This window comes from Alternaria viburni (assembly GCF_023758015.1).
Source record: "Alternaria viburni strain BMP 2772 chromosome Unknown scaffold_9, whole genome shotgun sequence".
Classification (NCBI taxonomy): Eukaryota; Fungi; Ascomycota; class Dothideomycetes; order Pleosporales; family Pleosporaceae; genus Alternaria; species Alternaria viburni.
In genome coordinates this window covers 774,713-791,569 of record NW_026055778.1, presented here as the reverse complement: position 1 = coordinate 791,569, position 16,857 = coordinate 774,713, and the positions used below count along the sequence as shown (strand labels likewise).

General features: G+C 53.0%; 5 protein-coding genes across 5 annotated transcripts; 2 read left to right on the top strand and 3 right to left on the bottom strand.

Moving 5' to 3' along the window:
* Positions 1-1,535: 1,535 nt before the first annotated feature.
* J4E79_005160 (uncharacterized protein) lies at positions 1,536-2,500 on the top strand (the record flags this gene model as incomplete). The annotated part of the gene is made up of 4 exons (XM_049354038.1): positions 1,536-1,686; positions 1,783-1,811; positions 1,906-2,049; positions 2,093-2,500. The coding sequence occupies 4 exons, from the start codon at positions 1,536-1,538 to the stop codon at positions 2,498-2,500; spliced, it is 732 nt and encodes a 243-aa protein (XP_049211658.1).
* A 1,983-nt stretch (positions 2,501-4,483) lies between these two features.
* On the bottom strand, positions 4,484-5,141 carry J4E79_005159 (uncharacterized protein; the record flags this gene model as incomplete). Its single annotated transcript, XM_049354037.1, has 2 exons — positions 4,484-4,893; positions 5,123-5,141. 2 exons carry the CDS (start codon positions 5,139-5,141, stop codon positions 4,484-4,486), a joined length of 429 nt encoding a protein of 142 aa, XP_049211657.1.
* Positions 5,142-5,440: 299 nt separating this feature from the next.
* J4E79_005158 (uncharacterized protein) lies at positions 5,441-7,220 on the bottom strand (the record flags this gene model as incomplete). Its single annotated transcript, XM_049354036.1, has 4 exons — positions 5,441-5,978; positions 6,031-6,199; positions 6,249-6,921; positions 6,984-7,220. The coding sequence occupies 4 exons, from the start codon at positions 7,218-7,220 to the stop codon at positions 5,441-5,443; spliced, it is 1,617 nt and encodes a 538-aa protein (XP_049211656.1).
* A 1,424-nt stretch (positions 7,221-8,644) lies between these two features.
* On the top strand, positions 8,645-13,430 carry J4E79_005157 (uncharacterized protein; the record flags this gene model as incomplete). Its single annotated transcript, XM_049354035.1, has 8 exons — positions 8,645-8,877; positions 8,942-9,226; positions 9,276-9,543; positions 9,594-9,863; positions 9,914-11,446; positions 11,496-11,823; positions 11,879-12,585; positions 12,639-13,430. The coding sequence occupies 8 exons, from the start codon at positions 8,645-8,647 to the stop codon at positions 13,428-13,430; spliced, it is 4,416 nt and encodes a 1,471-aa protein (XP_049211655.1).
* A 481-nt stretch (positions 13,431-13,911) lies between these two features.
* On the bottom strand, positions 13,912-15,365 carry J4E79_005156 (uncharacterized protein; the record flags this gene model as incomplete). The annotated part of the gene is made up of 3 exons (XM_049354034.1): positions 13,912-15,138; positions 15,197-15,291; positions 15,347-15,365. The coding sequence occupies 3 exons, from the start codon at positions 15,363-15,365 to the stop codon at positions 13,912-13,914; spliced, it is 1,341 nt and encodes a 446-aa protein (XP_049211654.1).
* Between the last annotated feature and the right edge of the window lie 1,492 nt (positions 15,366-16,857).

Sequence of the window (16,857 nt, the reverse complement as noted above, 5' to 3'; positions counted from 1 at the left end):
ACGATGCACAAGGCGATTTAGTGCTGCAAAGTAAGCCGCGAAATTATTGATTCAACCCTAGTGCTCGTATCCGCGAATCCTTCGTACCCATGCCATCTCATGATCCGAAAACTTCAAATAATGCGCCGGCGCTTTCCAGTTTCTGGGCATTATAATCGCGCTCGTATAAGATTGGGTGCTCCTCACCACAACCGCACAAGTGAACGAGCTTTGTGCTGCAACTAGGCCGCAGTGGTGATCAAGGTGAGGGGAAGCTGCAAGGCATGATTGGCATCTGCTCCATGCACTTCGACAAGCGTCGGTGGGGATGTTTGCCGCATGCGTGTTTGCTTTGCAGCAGTCCAGCCTGGACGCAGCCTTGCGTTGAGCTGTCCACTGACCAACAGGTAGCTACTAACACTCTCTGTATCTAGCGCGATATTGCTGAACAAAAGGCATTAATGCGACTACATTCCTACACTTCACCAAGGGTGAGTTGACCTGACTACCGTACGCTGATCTTCCGACCCAGTGTCGCGGATACGGCATCTCCAAGTGGTTCATGTACGGCGAATTCCTTCTTCCCATGCGGCTACCGTTAGCAGGTATCCGTAGTATCCGTAGCCAGGGCAAACGGCATCTCAAAACATTCCAAAGTGTTGTCGGGGAGACTCAAAGCACCAGACCCTACTTACCGCGGTAGGTCCGGCTTGAGAGTTCGCAGCTACCATCCCATCACATGGATCGCCTGCAGTGTCTACACTCGAAATATCTCATGTAACTTCGCTGGGATCTCGAACGTTGCCGGCCTTGCTTACATGGGCACAGCCTCATGTTCCGCACATATTACCCCGGTCACAGATCGAGTAAAGAGGGGCCGACAGCAGTGGAGTCGGCCGTGCGAACTTCGGATCGTGCAGAGGCTGATGGCTGAGGCACAGAAACCATCGTCTTTAACCGCGAAGATCTTCTAATGTTTCGGATATGAGGCGCAACCTCCCGTCGCAGCCTGATTTAGATGAGTTGCCTCATCACCGCATCACACCCACCTAGCGCAAGGTGCCGTAGCGAATGTTCGTGCCAGCGCAAAGGTAGGGATACCGCCGGTGAGCAGTTCTCTAGTCGCGATAACGCAGGTCAGCCTGTGTGAGGTGCAAACAAGCTGTTTTGAGGCGCGGCTGTGGTGAGCTGAGGGGCTCTCTGGTACCTGACTTCCGTCGTGTGTATGCAGGGGTCTGATCTGCACCCCAGAGCGTGCCTGGTTCGACAGCTGATGAAATCTCTACAGACAACAGTCAATCAAGTCTGCGCGTCTGCGACATGACGTCTTTGGTTTTGCGCCATCCTCTCACACGAGGACATTGAATCGGGACTTGGTAGGTGCCGAGGCGATGCCACATTAGGGCAATTGGTTCCTGCCCGATTGGCGCCGCGCAGAAGTCATGATCTCAGCCGCGACCTACCATTCCTCTTCGCCTTTTCAATCTACACCAGCCTACTGAAACTCCCCACTCTGTTCTCGTACCGCCTTGTTTGATCCCTAGCGCCCTACCACCATGCCTATCCGCAATCCCTTTCGTCGCGCGGGTGTGCCTGAGGCCGTCGATGAGGCCCAGCGGAGCGCGCCGGAGAACGGTTTCAAGAGCACAGCTGTTTCGGGCGCCGCACCCGTGCAGGTCAAGGATCCTGTCGAGTACAAATTGAGTGGTGAGATTTCCTGCGAATGCGCCTGGGGCTCAAACATGAGCATGTTCCTGGGGCGGCATCACTGCATCGGCTGAATGGGCGCTTACACTGTGATAGAAATAAATGACAGCGGCGTGTACCTACCGGTAAGCAATGTCAAGCCCATGTGATTGTGGATGCAGGAGGGGCAGCGACACGCGCGCATGTCATCGCGTGAGACATTGATTGACGTTGCGACAGCCGAGCCCTCAGCAGGAGAAGCCCACCTTCTGGCACTCCAAGTCTAACATCTCGACCACATCTTCAAATCACCGCAGTCTGCTCGCCGAGAATGAGCCGTTTAGCATCTCGCGCGAGAGCTTCGACTCGTACAGGCGGTCATTTGTATGTTATGCGACCAGTGGCAAGACCCCGCTAATCAGTACAGGACATTTCCGCGCGCTCCCCAATCCAAGACAATGTCCACGAGACGTACCCCCGCCAGTCGCTCGATGCGCGCCGCTCCGTAGACACCAGACGTTCGCTCGACGTCCGCCGTTCGCGCGCCACACCGCGCTCCTCGATGCAACAACCCCGCCACAGCGAAAGCCACGAGCAAGTGCCCGAGGAGGGGTTCGAGGAGGTGGGCCTGAACGACGAGCCGAAGCCGCAGCCAAAGAAGCGCAGCATCTTCTCGCGCTTCGGTGACAACAACAACACCGACAAGACAGAAGAGCGACCTAGCTCGAGCCATCACTTCTCCCTCACAGGCCGGAAGCGTGCTGAGAGCGGGGCAGGCTCAGAGCTCAAGCCTATGCCAAAGCCAGCGGCAGAGGTTCCCGCGGAGGCACGGTGATACATGTAGAGGATGAATTATGAATTGCGGGGGATCCAACACCGAAGAGTTGTATTAATGCTCCGGGAGAAACTGTTGGATACCGCATAAACGGCGTCAAGGACTTGGGTGTTTTCTACTATGCATAACTATCCACATTGAAATGAGGATGTTCTCTATTACGAGACGGAGATTGTGGTCACACACAGAACGACGCGAATCCGTAGATCTCGTATACGAACACGCAGATAACTAATCACGAATTGCTATCGCTCATGACGCTCAAGATCAACTTGTCAAATCTCCCTGCCTCGTGTCTTCAAACTTAGGACTCGTTAGACTTTCGCAAACTTGGTTGCGTACCCTGTGTGATGTTCGCTCCTTCCCTGCTAAGGCTAGTCGTTGGCTGGTCCACGTGTGTCCCTTCCATGCTTCGGAATCGGAGGAAGCAGCTCCCGTGGATCGCTTCTTCCGGTCGATGCGGTCGATGATGTCATATAACTGGACTCATAGTTTGACTCGCAACAGCTGTGGCTTGAGCGTCGACGGCTGTTGGGGCTGAGTCAACACTGAAAAGTCGTTGTTTTGTTGGGGTTGTTGGCGCGAAACGCGTGTTCAGATCGAGATCGGAAGTTGGCACTTGTTGGTTATGGCGGTTGCGCCGTTGGAAGTTGGGGGCTTGGTGTGGCACTGGAGGGACTTGGCGGGGCGGCTGGCTTGTGAGGGTCAGGTGATTTGGAGGCCTAGGGGATAGGGAGATGGTTGGTGGGTGTGGTGGTTGGTTTACGCGGGAGGTGAGGTGGATAGTAGCTCTTGGTTGATCTCAGAGGCTGGCTTAGGGTTTTGCTTGGACGTGAAGAAGATTGAGATGGATTCTGGCACCTTGAGGCACGTGACAGCACCAGCATGAACTGCCCCCATCGATTCGCATAGAGTTCTTCTGCATTATACCTCATAGCTACAGGACTCTATACACTCGTTGATGATGTATGATGCAGCAAGAGACGGAACGGTGAAGGCTCTTTCGGACTGCTCACCTCATCGCTGGTTGTTTGCTACCTGGTCCGTGCGTCTACTAGCGTCTGCTCGATATATACAACTTTTTGCCCGTCGCTCCTTTGCTCCTCACCGCGAAAATTTCGTCTCTGTCACATATCCAGATGATGTGGCAGTCGGCGCTTTGCTCGTTGGTCACGTTTACTTGTAAACACCTCGTCGCTCTTAACTGTAGCGCCTCGGACTGTGCTCTACGCTGTAGCACGTCTGGGCTCACAATCCCTTTGGGTGCGTCTACTTGCCATGCGGGTAGATTCCCTCTCTAGACGGTTGCACGGTTTCGTTAGTCCTTGTGGCTCGACTCCGTTTTCTTCATGCTCCTTTTGGAGCTCCAGTGCTGAGCTCTTCGCTGTAGCTCATGGGATTACATCCACTTTGGGCGCGTCTACTTGCCTTGTGCGGTAGATTCCCTCTCAGCCGGGTGCACGGCTTCGTTAGTCCTTGTGGCTCGATTCCGTTTTCTTGATCCCGCATGTCTCAACCATGGGCATGCATCTACTCTTTTGGGGGACCCAGTCCCTAGGTACCATCTATCAACCCACACTCTTGTGTTGACATGAATGAAGTTGGGGAGAATATCAAATATCACGTAACTATCGCTGCACACTCAGCTTTGGTTGCGACAGTCAAACTAGGAAGTTTGCGCTGTGCTCCGCTGCGGAGTAGTTAGCATTTGTCCTCGCCCTTTCTGATACACACTTATCAGAGCCCATCGGCAATCGCGGTGGATCAGCACCACTGCCTCGGAAGATACCTGTATCCGCCATTCCAGGATTCACACGCCAACAGATCTGGGTTCTCCGCAGCAAGGAATTCGACGATCTTTGTCTGCGCGACCTTTGAAGACAGGTAGCCCGACAGTCCTGGTGTATACGCAGGTGGTAAGGCTGTCGCTCCTGCTACGAGCGTGTACAACACACCGCCAGCCTTTTCACTAGGAACGAAAGCCTATGAAGCGATGATGACACCCTTCACAGTCGTTTCATAGCGTGCCCACCAGTCTTGCGGCGAACTCTGGACGATCGAAATCGGCGAAGAGACGTGCGCTGCGGTAAGAACGAGGACATCCCATGCGTCGACCTGTTCAGCAACATTCTGCATCGCAGTCTCGTCGGTTGCTGAGACGGGGAAGACCATGCAGTCTGACTTGCTGTCACCACGTAGCTTCTCGGTTTCTTGAAGGGTCGACTCAGTACGTCCGATTAGGATCACTCTTGCTGCATGTGCTTTGGCAAAGGCGAGAGCGGTCGAGCGACCACTACCCCTACCGGCTCCGGTTATGATGATTGTTTTTCCTATCTTGCGGAGATTGGGATTTGATGGGTCGACGCCGGCGTAGGACTCATTGTGCCAGGTTGCTGTGGGAGATGGAAATGGAGGCTGCATTGTTACTGGGAAGTGGACCGCACGCGATGTATTGAGGAAGGAGGCTGGTGTCGGAACTTTTGGGAGGCTTTGTGTGGGGAAGTACGTAGAGCGTGTAGTTTGGGGGCGTAACTGTGATATTCTGAAAATATGCTCAACTGTTCAAGGCATGAATTCGTATAAGGTCAATGTGTTCTCGGATAAGCTGACTGGTGGATGTACCGCATGTTGTCTGGTGCATAGCGTCAGTGGAGCGGGCAACGAGAGCTAATACAGGATAACCGATTTGCTAACACGGGGTGGGGTACGACTGAGCTGATGTGTCCAGTGTTCTGCGCTGTGCCTTCATATACCCGGAAATTCTTGTTTAGGGTTAACTGGCAGACGCAATTCCAGATTCTCTATTCAGTAAGCAAACCATACATCTCTACCCTAAAACAGCTATGATACAGATATGCGAATAGTAATATATACACCCAGATTTCACCGAAGCGATCCATCGCCCCTTCAAGGTCGAGCTTCGTTGACAGTTTGCCCTCCTCATGTGTGTGGAGTGTAGGGAAAGCCTGTGGGATCCGTCGCTGGCATCTGGCTTATGTCGCCATCACCCCCACCACCAAGATCCCACCAATCAGTCTGCCAATTCCGCGTGACAAAGTCATTCTCAAGCCCCCTCAAGAAGCCGAGAGATTGGAAGTCGCCATCCATATTCGCGGTGTAGTCCGGCATCGATGAAAAGGCCGACATGTCAATGTCTGGGAGTTCGCTGGCCATCAAGTTCTGGATCGTATCGAAACTTGTCGGCGGCATGTTCATCCCTTGAGCAACGCTGTCGCTGGAATCCACGGTGGCTGGGCCTCTGCGTCTCTCATCTTGTAGACTCCGCGAGACCCTGTTCAGTGCATTGATCGTCTTGGCAAACGGTATCAAGTCCTGACGCTCTGCGCAGCTTTGCGCCATGGCGACGCCGATCGTCTCGAGAGATTGTATATCGCTTTCGCAATCATCTGGATTGGTACACGCCACAATGTGTTCGTAGAGTGTGAACACGACGCAGAAAGGGTAGAGCGTTATGAAACTGGGCCAAGTCAGCGGATGCTTGGCGCGAAGTAAAGAGAGTGGCGGCTTACTGATTCGTGATACTCTTAAACTTGGCGTTGAGGTTAATATCCGCATAAAAGTCAAGGATAATGCTCAAAACTCTTCGTGCGGCTCTGAGGGTGATGTCCTTAGGTCCGGGTCTGGTTCGGTGCTGTTGTACCAGCCTCTGAATACCGATGATAGTCGCATATATGTTCACTGAATTTGAGGTCAGCTCAATCTTAGCTCATTGCCGCACTTTACCTACTGATGTGATCTGCAAGAAGACAGCGAACATCATCTGTAGTCTCTTTGCCGTTCATCACCTCCTCCAATCTCCATTCGCTGATGAGGTCTTCCATTTGCGAACAAGCTTCGTCAGCCTTTTGGACACAGCTGTTGCGATCGTGTGGCGGGTTTTCGTCAATGTAACCGATCGCCTCTACGGTCAACAGGGTATATCGCACCCACACGACACTGATGGTAACATGGAGCGCCGAAGGATGCATGTTGTCGGGACGAAAAAGTAGGGGCGGGCGGACCTTGTTTGGCGACCATCGCAGAACAGTGGGCTTCCCATAGAACAAACGGAAGAACGTGTCGATGGAGACAACGTACCAGTACGTGTAGCGACCAACATCTCTCTCGGTTTCCTCTTCGAAGGACTTTGCCGGAACCGTATCTAGCCGATCTATTCCGATCGACTTAATGTGTTGGCATGACTTGCAGTGGAACTTCCATGCCAGTTGGTAGTCGTGAGTAGTCATGGCCGTCCATGCTGAGAGGGCTGCAATATGTACGTCCATATTCGTGTCACCTGGAGACTCAAGCCAAGCGGGTACGCTCTCCAGCATCTTCATGTATGCCTTCGTCGTAAGATCTCCTCCCGGGCCGTCAGTCAGCTGCAGTCCATAAAACAGAGCATTGTAGCTTGAAGCCACCTAAAGTCAGCACGTGGCACACAACCTCAATGGGCATAGGTTGCTTACTACATAACGCGGACCACGGGATCGATGTTGACGTAAGGAGACTTGATGATATCGGGAAGCGCGTAAAGGAGGTCAGTATCGATCACGGAACGAGAAAATGCATCTGGCGCAAGCATTGAGCTCATGACGGAGATAAAGCCGTCAATACACGTCCGCGCTTCTGCGGAGGATAGGTTCAGATCCGCGCTGTGCGTCTCAGTGCGCACCCTCAACTTTCCAAGGTCTTCGAGCGCTTCGTTGAGAGACAGCATTGCGTTGTCGATGCTTGGTGTTGGTGTCGAGACTGGGGTAGCCTTGTGTTGGAAGCTGCGTCTTGTGTCCGTCGCAAGTCGGTAGATCTATCATGATTAGCTGTGATGATAGTTGAGAAGATTTTCGAAGGCGCTCGTGTGTGCTGAATGGTGTCCTGATAACTTCCGGCTTGAATGGATGGGCTTTTGGTGTTGCATCGCCGACCCCAACCCTTTGCCGCTATATGTACCTCATGTGCTTCGTAACACAGTAGAAGATAAGACATCGTAAGTCCGCATGGGATGTTCTGACAGGACGTTGACCATGTGAAATGCTATGGATACCTTCGGGGAGGTCGAGATATCAAGACAAAACGCAGCAAACACGAGCGCCTCCGGTTGTAGCTGTTATTACCCATGAATCCTGGCCATCAGCCACATTTAATGAGGCCTCGGGTGAAGGCACCGGAGTGCTCTTTCGGATACTATCGCGTCTGGGCACGACTTCGGATACAGATGACGAACGATCATCACCAGCGTCGCTAATTTGCTTCTCTAGTTGTTCTAGTCGCTGGCTGAGATGCTGTACGACAGCCTTCTGGTGGGCATGGCGCGGGCGTTGTCTGCGCTCTACATAATGGCATTCTTCCTTGGCGGCAATACATTGATGGCAAATCGGCTCTGCTTTGTCGCATTTGATCTTCTTTCGTTTACAACGAAGACACTTCAATGGCAGCTTAGCAGATGGTTTGTTCCCGCGGACGTAGGTTTAGGGCAGGTACCTACGGCAAGCTTCATCGTCATCTTAAAAGCGTTCGCTAAAAGCACACCGAATTTCCGGAAAAAGGGTTGCGCGCGACAGCGGAGTTTTCGGCGGGCGGAGTCCCGGGGTCTCGCGCATAGAAAATAGATAATGTGATCGATTCTTCGTAGAGGGTGGAGATGGAGGCTTGGTGCAGCACGGAGCCCGAGGATTTCCACGGACTTTCGGGCTTTGCCGAATGTCCGCACCCTGCACGTTTCAGGAACCAACAGCAGCCCTGGACGCGAACGCTCACTTCGATTCATTCGCGCCAAGATTGCCGAAGACAACTGTCTGCAATCATGGCACCTGGGCATGGACTTCCGGGACTTTCGAGGCAGGAACTTACATCATCCACAGTCGTAAAGGCATGGATTGCAAAAAAGCATCGTATGATATAAGGTAAATCTACCAGGGCTACAGGCTCTGTCAAACATCGCCATCTCAGATCTCCCCCTGCTCACACTTAGCGAGCGCTAATCGATCTGTTCACGGGCTCCGAACCGTACGTATCCTCGTGCATACACCCCAGTTGAGAACATTGACTAATGTTGTTCGTGACCACTAGGAACCAGGCATACCTGGATTGACGCATTCACCTGGTCGCAGTTTCCCCGAAGTTGGACCTGCCTTTCTGACCAGCATGTCAGCCGCATTAGGCTTCACAGAGGCGCAAGCGACAAACGAAGAAGCACGTGTTGACCGCGTAGATCTGAAGTCGGACGCTAGCTCCAGTCTCACAGGAGTTGACGACGAGACCAAAGTTCGACAGGAAGCACAACGTGATCGAGACATCCACGAGCTCGTGCGCAAGTTTACAACACAGTCTGAACAGCAACATTTTGGCTCACCCTTCGCCGAAGATGCACATGGGGGGTTAGTAATATCCATGTACGAACTTTATGTGAGACAAATACTGACTTCGTACACTCATCTTTAGGCTTGATCCCAGGAGCGACCAATTTCGTGCCAAGGATTGGGCCCGCTCGTTCTATAACTTGCGTTATAGTAGCGAGGAAACCATTCCTCGCGTAGCAGGTGTTGCTTTCAAAGGCCTGAATGTCTGGGGCAAAGGCTCACCAACCGATTTTCAGTCGACAGTGGGTAATACCATATTGAAACTTCCTTCGCTATTCGGCAGAGGCACGCAGAAGATTGAGATCTTGCGAGATCTTGATGGGTTGCTCCTTCCTGGAGAGCAACTATGTGTCTTGGGACCACCTGGGTATGTTTGACTGTTGTCGTGTTCGGTGACACCAACTAACGATCAATAGATCAGGATGTTCTACACTCTTGAAGACTATCGCAGGCGAGACTCATGGCTTCCAAGTCAGCCCTGACTCGTATCTCAACTACCAAGGAGTACCAGCAAAGGACATGAACACCGTGTTCCGCGGGGAAGCTATCTATACCGCTGAGGTTGACGCGCATTTTCCCCAGCTGAGTGTTGGCGACACGCTCTACTTCGCGGCTCTGGCTCGAGCACCTCGTACCATTCCTGGTGGCATCAGTCGTCGGCGCTATGCCGAGCATCTTCGAGATGTACGTACTCTAATTTGGACTCAACCGGTACGATTAATGACTCTTGACAGGTCATAATGGCCATGTACGGCATCTCCCACACGGCCAACACACGCGTTGGCAACGACTTCGTACGAGGAGTCAGCGGCGGCGAGCGCAAGAGAGTGACGATCGCGGAAGCATCTCTCAGTTTTGCCCCGCTTCAACTATGGGACAACTCGACTCGTGGACTTGATTCTGCTAATGCTGTGGAGTTCTGTAAGACACTCCGAACCCAGTGCGATGTCTTTGGGGCAGCATGTGTCATCGCCATTTACCAAGCTCCACAAGCCGCGTATGAGGTAAGCTATAGCATGGTTACATGAAAAATTGCAATGCTAATTCCCCACAGGTCTTCGACAAAGTGACCGTACTTTACGAAGGCCGACAGATCTACTTCGGACCATCGAACGAAGCACGCGCATATTTCGAACGCCTTGGCTTCGAATGCCCTGCCTCTCAGACCACGCCCGACTTCCTTACCTCAATGACGTCAGTCTCTGAGCGCCGCATCAGGCCAGGCTTCGAAGGCAAAACACCGCGTACCTCCGACGACTTTGCTCGATGCTGGAAAGAAAGTCCCGACCGTCAACGGCTATTGCTAGCGATAGAGGAATACAACAACACGTATCCCCTCAAAGGCGAGCAACACGAACGCTTTGCGCTTTCGAGAACCCTGGAGAAATCGAAGAAGCAACGGCAGAAGTCACCCTATACCCTTTCGTACTGGCGACAGATTCGTCTTTGCATGTGGAGAGATGTGCAGAGGCTGAAGAACGATCCGAGTGTACCTTTGACGATGCTTGTCGTCAACTTCTTCGAGGCGCTCATCATAGCGAGTATCTTCTACAACCTACCCCAGTCCACAGCGTCGTTCTTCAAGCGCGGTGGAGTCTTGTTCATGGTGGTGCTGCTCAATGCCTTCGGGTCGATGCTCGAAATCATGAACCTCTACTCCAAACGCACTATCGTCGAGAAACACAACCGATATGCCCTTTATCATCCGTCGGCAGAAGCCCTGTCTTCCATGATCGTGGATCTACCATACAAGATCACCAACAGTCTCGTGGTGAATACAACGCTCTACTTCATGTCCAACCTACGCCGAGAACCCGGTCCGTACTTCTACTTCTTGCTCGTTGGATTCACCACCGGCCTTTCGATGAGCATGTTCTTCCGCCTGTTCGCTTCAATGACAAAGACTCTCTCACAAGCACTTGCACCGAGCTCTCTCATCCTGATAATGCTCGTGCTCTATACAGGATTTGCTATTCCAATTCAGTATATGAAAGGCTGGGCAGGTTGGTTCAGGTGGATCAATCCAGTTGCATATGGCTTCGAGAACGTCATGGTGAATGAGTTTCACGGTCGCACATTTGCTTGTTCATCTTTCGTACCCTCTGGCCCATCATATGAGAACGTCGCCCCCGAACAGCGAGCATGTGCTGTGCAAGGTTCTCAACCAGGCCTCGATTACGTCAACGGCACTGCATACGTCGAGACTGCCTTTCAGTATCAGTACAGCGAGCGGTGGTCCAACTACGGCATTATCATTGCTATCACTATCTTCCTCTTCCTTGCACATCTCGTTATGAGCGAGTTGGTTGCTTCTGAACGGTCCAAGGGCGAGGTGCTTGTGTTTCGTCGATCCAAGATGAAGAGCACGGCCAAGAAGCAGAGCGTGGATGAAGAGAATGGCGGAGCGACCGTTCACGAGGGCGAGAAGATCAGTCGTAACAGTGGGCCCGAACCTGGAATGCAGAAGCAGGTGTCCATCTTCCATTGGGAGAAAGTTTCCTATGAAGTCCAGATCAAGGGAGAAACTCGCACGATCCTAGACGGTGTGGATGGATATATCAGGCCCGGTACACTGACGGCTCTTATGGTATGGCATCTGCACTACAAGTTTGAGACTCAAGCTAACAAATATTCAGGGTGTGTCAGGCGCAGGCAAAACCACATTGCTCGACGTGCTTGCAAGCCGAACAACTATGGGCGTCATTAGCGGCAACATGCTTGTCGATGGCCGTCAGCGAGACGACAGCTTCCAGCGACAGACTGGCTACTGCATGCAACAAGACATCCACTTGGACACATCCACTGTGCGAGAGGCGCTGGAGTTTTCAGCATTGCTGCGTCAGCCGCCTGAGTACGGACGCGAAGAGCGCCTAGCCTACGTCGACCACGTGATTCGCCTTTTGGACATGGAACAGTACGCCGATGCCGTAGTCGGAATCCCAGGATCCGGACTCAATGTTGAACGTAAGCACTCCAATACTGCAGCTTTACTTCTACGAGCTTCGCTAATTTCCTACAGAACGTAAGCGTCTCACAATCGGCGTTGAGCTCGCCGCTCGTCCAAAGCTACTGCTCTTTCTCGATGAACCTACATCCGGTCTCGACAGTCAGACTTCGTGGTCCATCTGCGATTTAATGGAGAAGCTCACTCGAGACGGACAAGCAATCCTGTGTACCGTCCATCAGCCTTCGTCTCTTCTCTTCCAGCGGTTCAACCGACTGCTTCTGCTAGCCAAAGGCGGAAGAACCGTCTACTTCGGCGAGATCGGTCGCGGCTCCGAAACTCTTCTTGATTACTTCACCCGCAACGGCGCATCAGCATGCCCTCTTGGTACCAACCCCGCCGAGTACATGCTCGCAGCGATTGGCGCGGCGCCAGGTGCAAAGACCGAGATCGACTGGCCTACGGTTTGGAAGAACAGCAAAGAGTACATGCATCTTCAGACCGAGCTTGCCGATCTCAGGGAGCTTGCCAACCGGCCTTCCGCAGTCATGGACTCAGCCGACGCCAGCCACCAGGTCTTCGCTGCCTCGTTCATGGATCAGCTCCGCGCTGTAGCCATGCGATGCGCGCAGCAGTATTGGAGAACCCCTTCATACATCTATTCGAAGGCCATTTTGACGATTGGCTGCTCACTGTTGATCGGCTTCTCTTTCTTCGGAAGCGAAAATACGATGATGGGCCTCCAGAACCAAATGTTCGGTGTCTTCATCTTCCTCTTCGTCGTACGTAAAACCTTTTACAGCCAACGTTGTATACGCACTAACAACCATCCTAGGTAATCCAACTAATCTACCAAATCATGCCAATGTGGATCTCCCAGCGAACCCTCTACGAAGCCCGCGAGCGCCAATCAAAAACCTACGCATGGCAAGCCTTCGTCCTCTCCAACATCTTCATCGAGCTAGCCTGGAATGCCTTCATGGCCATCTTCTGCTTCCTCGTATGGTACTACCCCGCCGGTCTATACCACAACGCAGAAGCCACAAACACAGTCAACATCCGCGGTTTCCACGCCCTGCTCATCGTCGTCGTCGTCTTCATATTCGCAAGCACACTCGCTCATCTCCTTATCGCTGGCTCCCCCAATGAGGAAATCGCTGGTGCACTCGCTACGCTGGTTACGATTATGCTGTACGCTTTCTGCGGTATCCTTGCTGGTCCTAACGATTTACCTGGGTTCTGGATCTTCATGTACCGCGTTAATCCGTTCACGTACCTCGTATCGAGCTTCATGTCGACGACGCTAGGTCAAGCGCCTGCCTACTGCGCGGACTCTGAGTTTCAAACTTTCTTCCCGCCGCAGGGCCAGACGTGTGGCGCGTACATGGCTGAGTATATTGGCATGGCTGGTGGCTATCTGAGAGACGCGCAGGCGACGGAGCAGTGCAACTTTTGTCAGATGGACTCGACGAATCAGTTCTTGCAGCGTATTCATGCGGATTGGGATACGCGCTGGAGGGATTTCGGGCTGCTTTGGGTCTACGTGGGGTTTAATGTGGCGGCGGCGATTTTCCTTTACTGGCTCTGCCGTGTACCCAGGACGAAGAAGGAGAAGAAAAACGCTTAGGCGATCTGGCACGTTTGTGTCGTGGTCGCGGCTGATCTTGTACTTCATCGGGGATCGATGTGCAGTCAATGGTTCCTTCTTTTTCTTCAATCTCTTTCTGGGGAGGGTACTTTTCATTGTTCGATACCTAGCCACAAGGCTCGCCATGTCACGGAAACATGGATTCCTTCTTATTCAAACCTTAGATCTTAGTAATCAGTATTCCAACACAAGGTCTTGACTCGTCGCTCTCTTACGATATATTGTTGATATTTTGAACGTACTGAGGTGCCTGCTATTGCATGCGATATACCCATGGCGTACCGTCTCGTGACGCATACACCCTATCGCCAACACTCTTCCCTAGCCATCCCCAACACACCACAAAACGTACCAAACCCCATTAACGCCAAGGCTAAACTTCAATATCTATCCCTAAACCCGCTCTGACCAGCAGCAATGCAACAAATCGCCCCCAAAAAACATTGTGTCACGACCCTGCTCATTCAAACGCACTCAAATCCAATGGCACACTGCTGCCCCGTCCAGCGCGGTATCTCTTCGGTCCGCCGGTGAATTCTCTTGGCCGTGGGAATTGCCCTTCGTCCTGGAATCTCCATCTCAAATCGTGAATGGGCCTGATTCTGCCCTTTTCCCTCCCTCCAGCGTGCGAGCTGGTCGGGCTCTTAATGCTTGATCCGCCGTTCGACAAGGTGTATGAGCTTGAATCCATCATTGATCGCAGTGGTGTTTGCGAGGCGGGTCGGCTGAGCGGTTGGCTGGGTGGTGGAGAAGGCGCGGGTGCGCTAGGCGGTGCTGGAGGAGGAGCAGCAGGCGATGTGCGGCTGAAGGCGTTGCGCGCGGCTGTTTCTGCGAGCGACGGCGCGTGTCCGTTCGAGGGTGGGGGCGGTGGTGGAGGCATGGGAGGCGCTGAATTGTATTTATATGGATCGTATTCGTCGTCGTCATCGTCTTGCGCGCTCGATGGCGGGGGAACAGAGGGTGGCGGCGGCGGTGGTGGCGGGGTCGCTCGTGGGGCTGGCGAAGGTGGTAGTGGTGGAGGAGCAGGTGGTGCCCCAGTCGGTCGGGGAGACGTCGAGCTCGGGGGTAATGGCGGAGGAGCAGGCGGCGCGGATCCTGGGAGAGGTGGTGCCCGCGCAGGTGGTGCAGCGAGACCTGATGGCTTTCGGGAGGAGGGTGGTGGCATAGGAGGCTTCTTTCCAATCGGTGGAGGCGGCTTAGGCTTCCCGCTTATACTTGAGGCTACCGAGTTGGGCCTTGAGTCCTGGCCCCGGAGCGCATTCATCCCTGGTCGCATACCTGGAATCGGAGGCCCAGGAGGTGCTGAAGGAGGAAGTCCAGGCGGTTTGGGTGCTGCTCCTCGAGGAGCTGAAGCTCTGTTCGATTCGGGGTCTGACAGATAAGGCGCCTGGTCCTCTGCGCCTGTCTTGACACCGCCTGCTTTTCTGAGCTTCGGCATACCTCCAGCGAATATTCCCGCTAATTGTGGTGCCGAAGCCGGTACACTCCCTCCATCTCCATTGTCGCTGTTGGCTCTTGCTCGGTTTGCCCCTCCAGGGACGGCCGGAGCTCCAGGAATCTTGGGCGCGCCCATGGGTGCTGCTGCAGGTCCGTCGCTGACTTTGCCGACTATAGGGGAAGATCGATCGTTGATTTGTGTCACTTTCTTCAGTCGTGCGCCCTTTGTAATGTCGCCCAAGAGTGCTCCCTGTGACGCGTTAGCCCGGGTTCCACGTAGTGCAGGTGTCCCTGTGAATGTGACGAACTCTGCCTGCACCCGGCGCTGGTGCTTTCATCCCTCCCATTGGCGGCGGAGCCGGTGGCATGCCCCTTCCTTTCCCAGGCATGGGAGGCGGTGGTGCTGGGTTCGGTGTCAGTACATCGCACGTGTAGTACGGAGAGGAGCATTGACTTACGAGGAGGCGGCGGCGGCATGGTGACGTTTTGTGTCGCAATTCAATCTGGTATATTCACGCTTTTCTGTTGTTGTGTAGGAGAGGGTGCGCAGACTTTGCTGCCTGATCGCGTGCGTTGGGCGTGTGAAGAGTGGAGTGTCATACTGAACGGATGGTTCGAGCATCCCAAGGCTCCTTACGTCAGCTGTGGCTGTGGGGGTTGTGGCGGCGCATGTGGCGTTTCTTGCGGGGTAGTGAACCAACAAAGCGAACTGCTTCGACTATCACCTCTACGCTTCCCTGTAGATGATGAGTAAGCATAGCTACCGTCTAAGACTTCTGTCCGCCTATACTCCAGCTTCTACCTCGCCACAATCCCGAAGCACCATGTCCTGAGTCTCGTGCAATGTCCGACCCAAGATTGGGCAGCAAATTCACCCCATGTCTTCCACAAAACTGGGATACGCTGTCATTCAGGATTTGTAAACGTACCATCTTTTGAAAATGTTTTCAGTACAATTCAACGTCAGCGAGGAAGGAGCGGTCCGTTTCTCACATTCATGTCACGCGAAATTCCCAATTCAAAGTACCAGACTATAACACAACACCCACTTGATACAGGCTGTCACGATTTGTAGCAGTATTTCAATAGGGCTATTAAAGAAGAACGACGAGCCTTCTTCCTCAGTCGCTCTTCTCGCCTCCACAGTAGAATCGACGGGCGCACAGCTTAGCCTGGCTTACAGCTTATGAACAATCGATCAGGCAAGAGACAGGCAAAAGAGTATAAAACGTACATTTATTAGGATTGTATATTCACATGCACAGGCAAGTACAAAACATTCCATGAACCAGCCAACACAGTGTGAAACAGCCCTGCGCAGTCGTATATACCTCCGCGCCAGCCAGCGCGTCCGCGTGAAAGCAAAAGCGTAACAGTCCACCGCTCTCCACACCCGCCCAAACCTGCCCAACGCGGTAACTCGGTGCCGGAACCCCACTAGCGCAGTCAGTCAGTCTGCCAGCGACGAACATCGATACCACAGTATTGAAGATGTGACTGCATGCAATAACCCCGAGAAAAATGTTAGGCACTACAATTCGGAAGAGAAGATTTACCGCTGAATCTAGTAGAAAATGGTGCAGTCCACGGGTTGTGGACTGGAAGTTGTAGTGTAGGAGAGTCGGGCTAAGGTTTCCGGTGGAAAGAGTAACAGTCCGCCGTCATCAACGGTTTCGCAAGGTTACTCGATACGGTATATTGGAACTTTATAGCCTAACACCGCCCGCACTGAAGCAACGCATCTATTGATCTGGAGTATACCAAATCTTTAAATTGTCAACGACCAAGTGAGATGCTACGGCGCAGCTACTACGTCTACGGCGCATGAGCTGCTTTTCATCGACTTCACGCTCACTGCACAAGATGTATGACTCAAACTGGGGGGTTTGTATCCGATTCCTACATTCCTTTCTTCTCCATAGCTATGCTTCTTGGTTAATATACTACACCATCCCCATGCAATGCAATG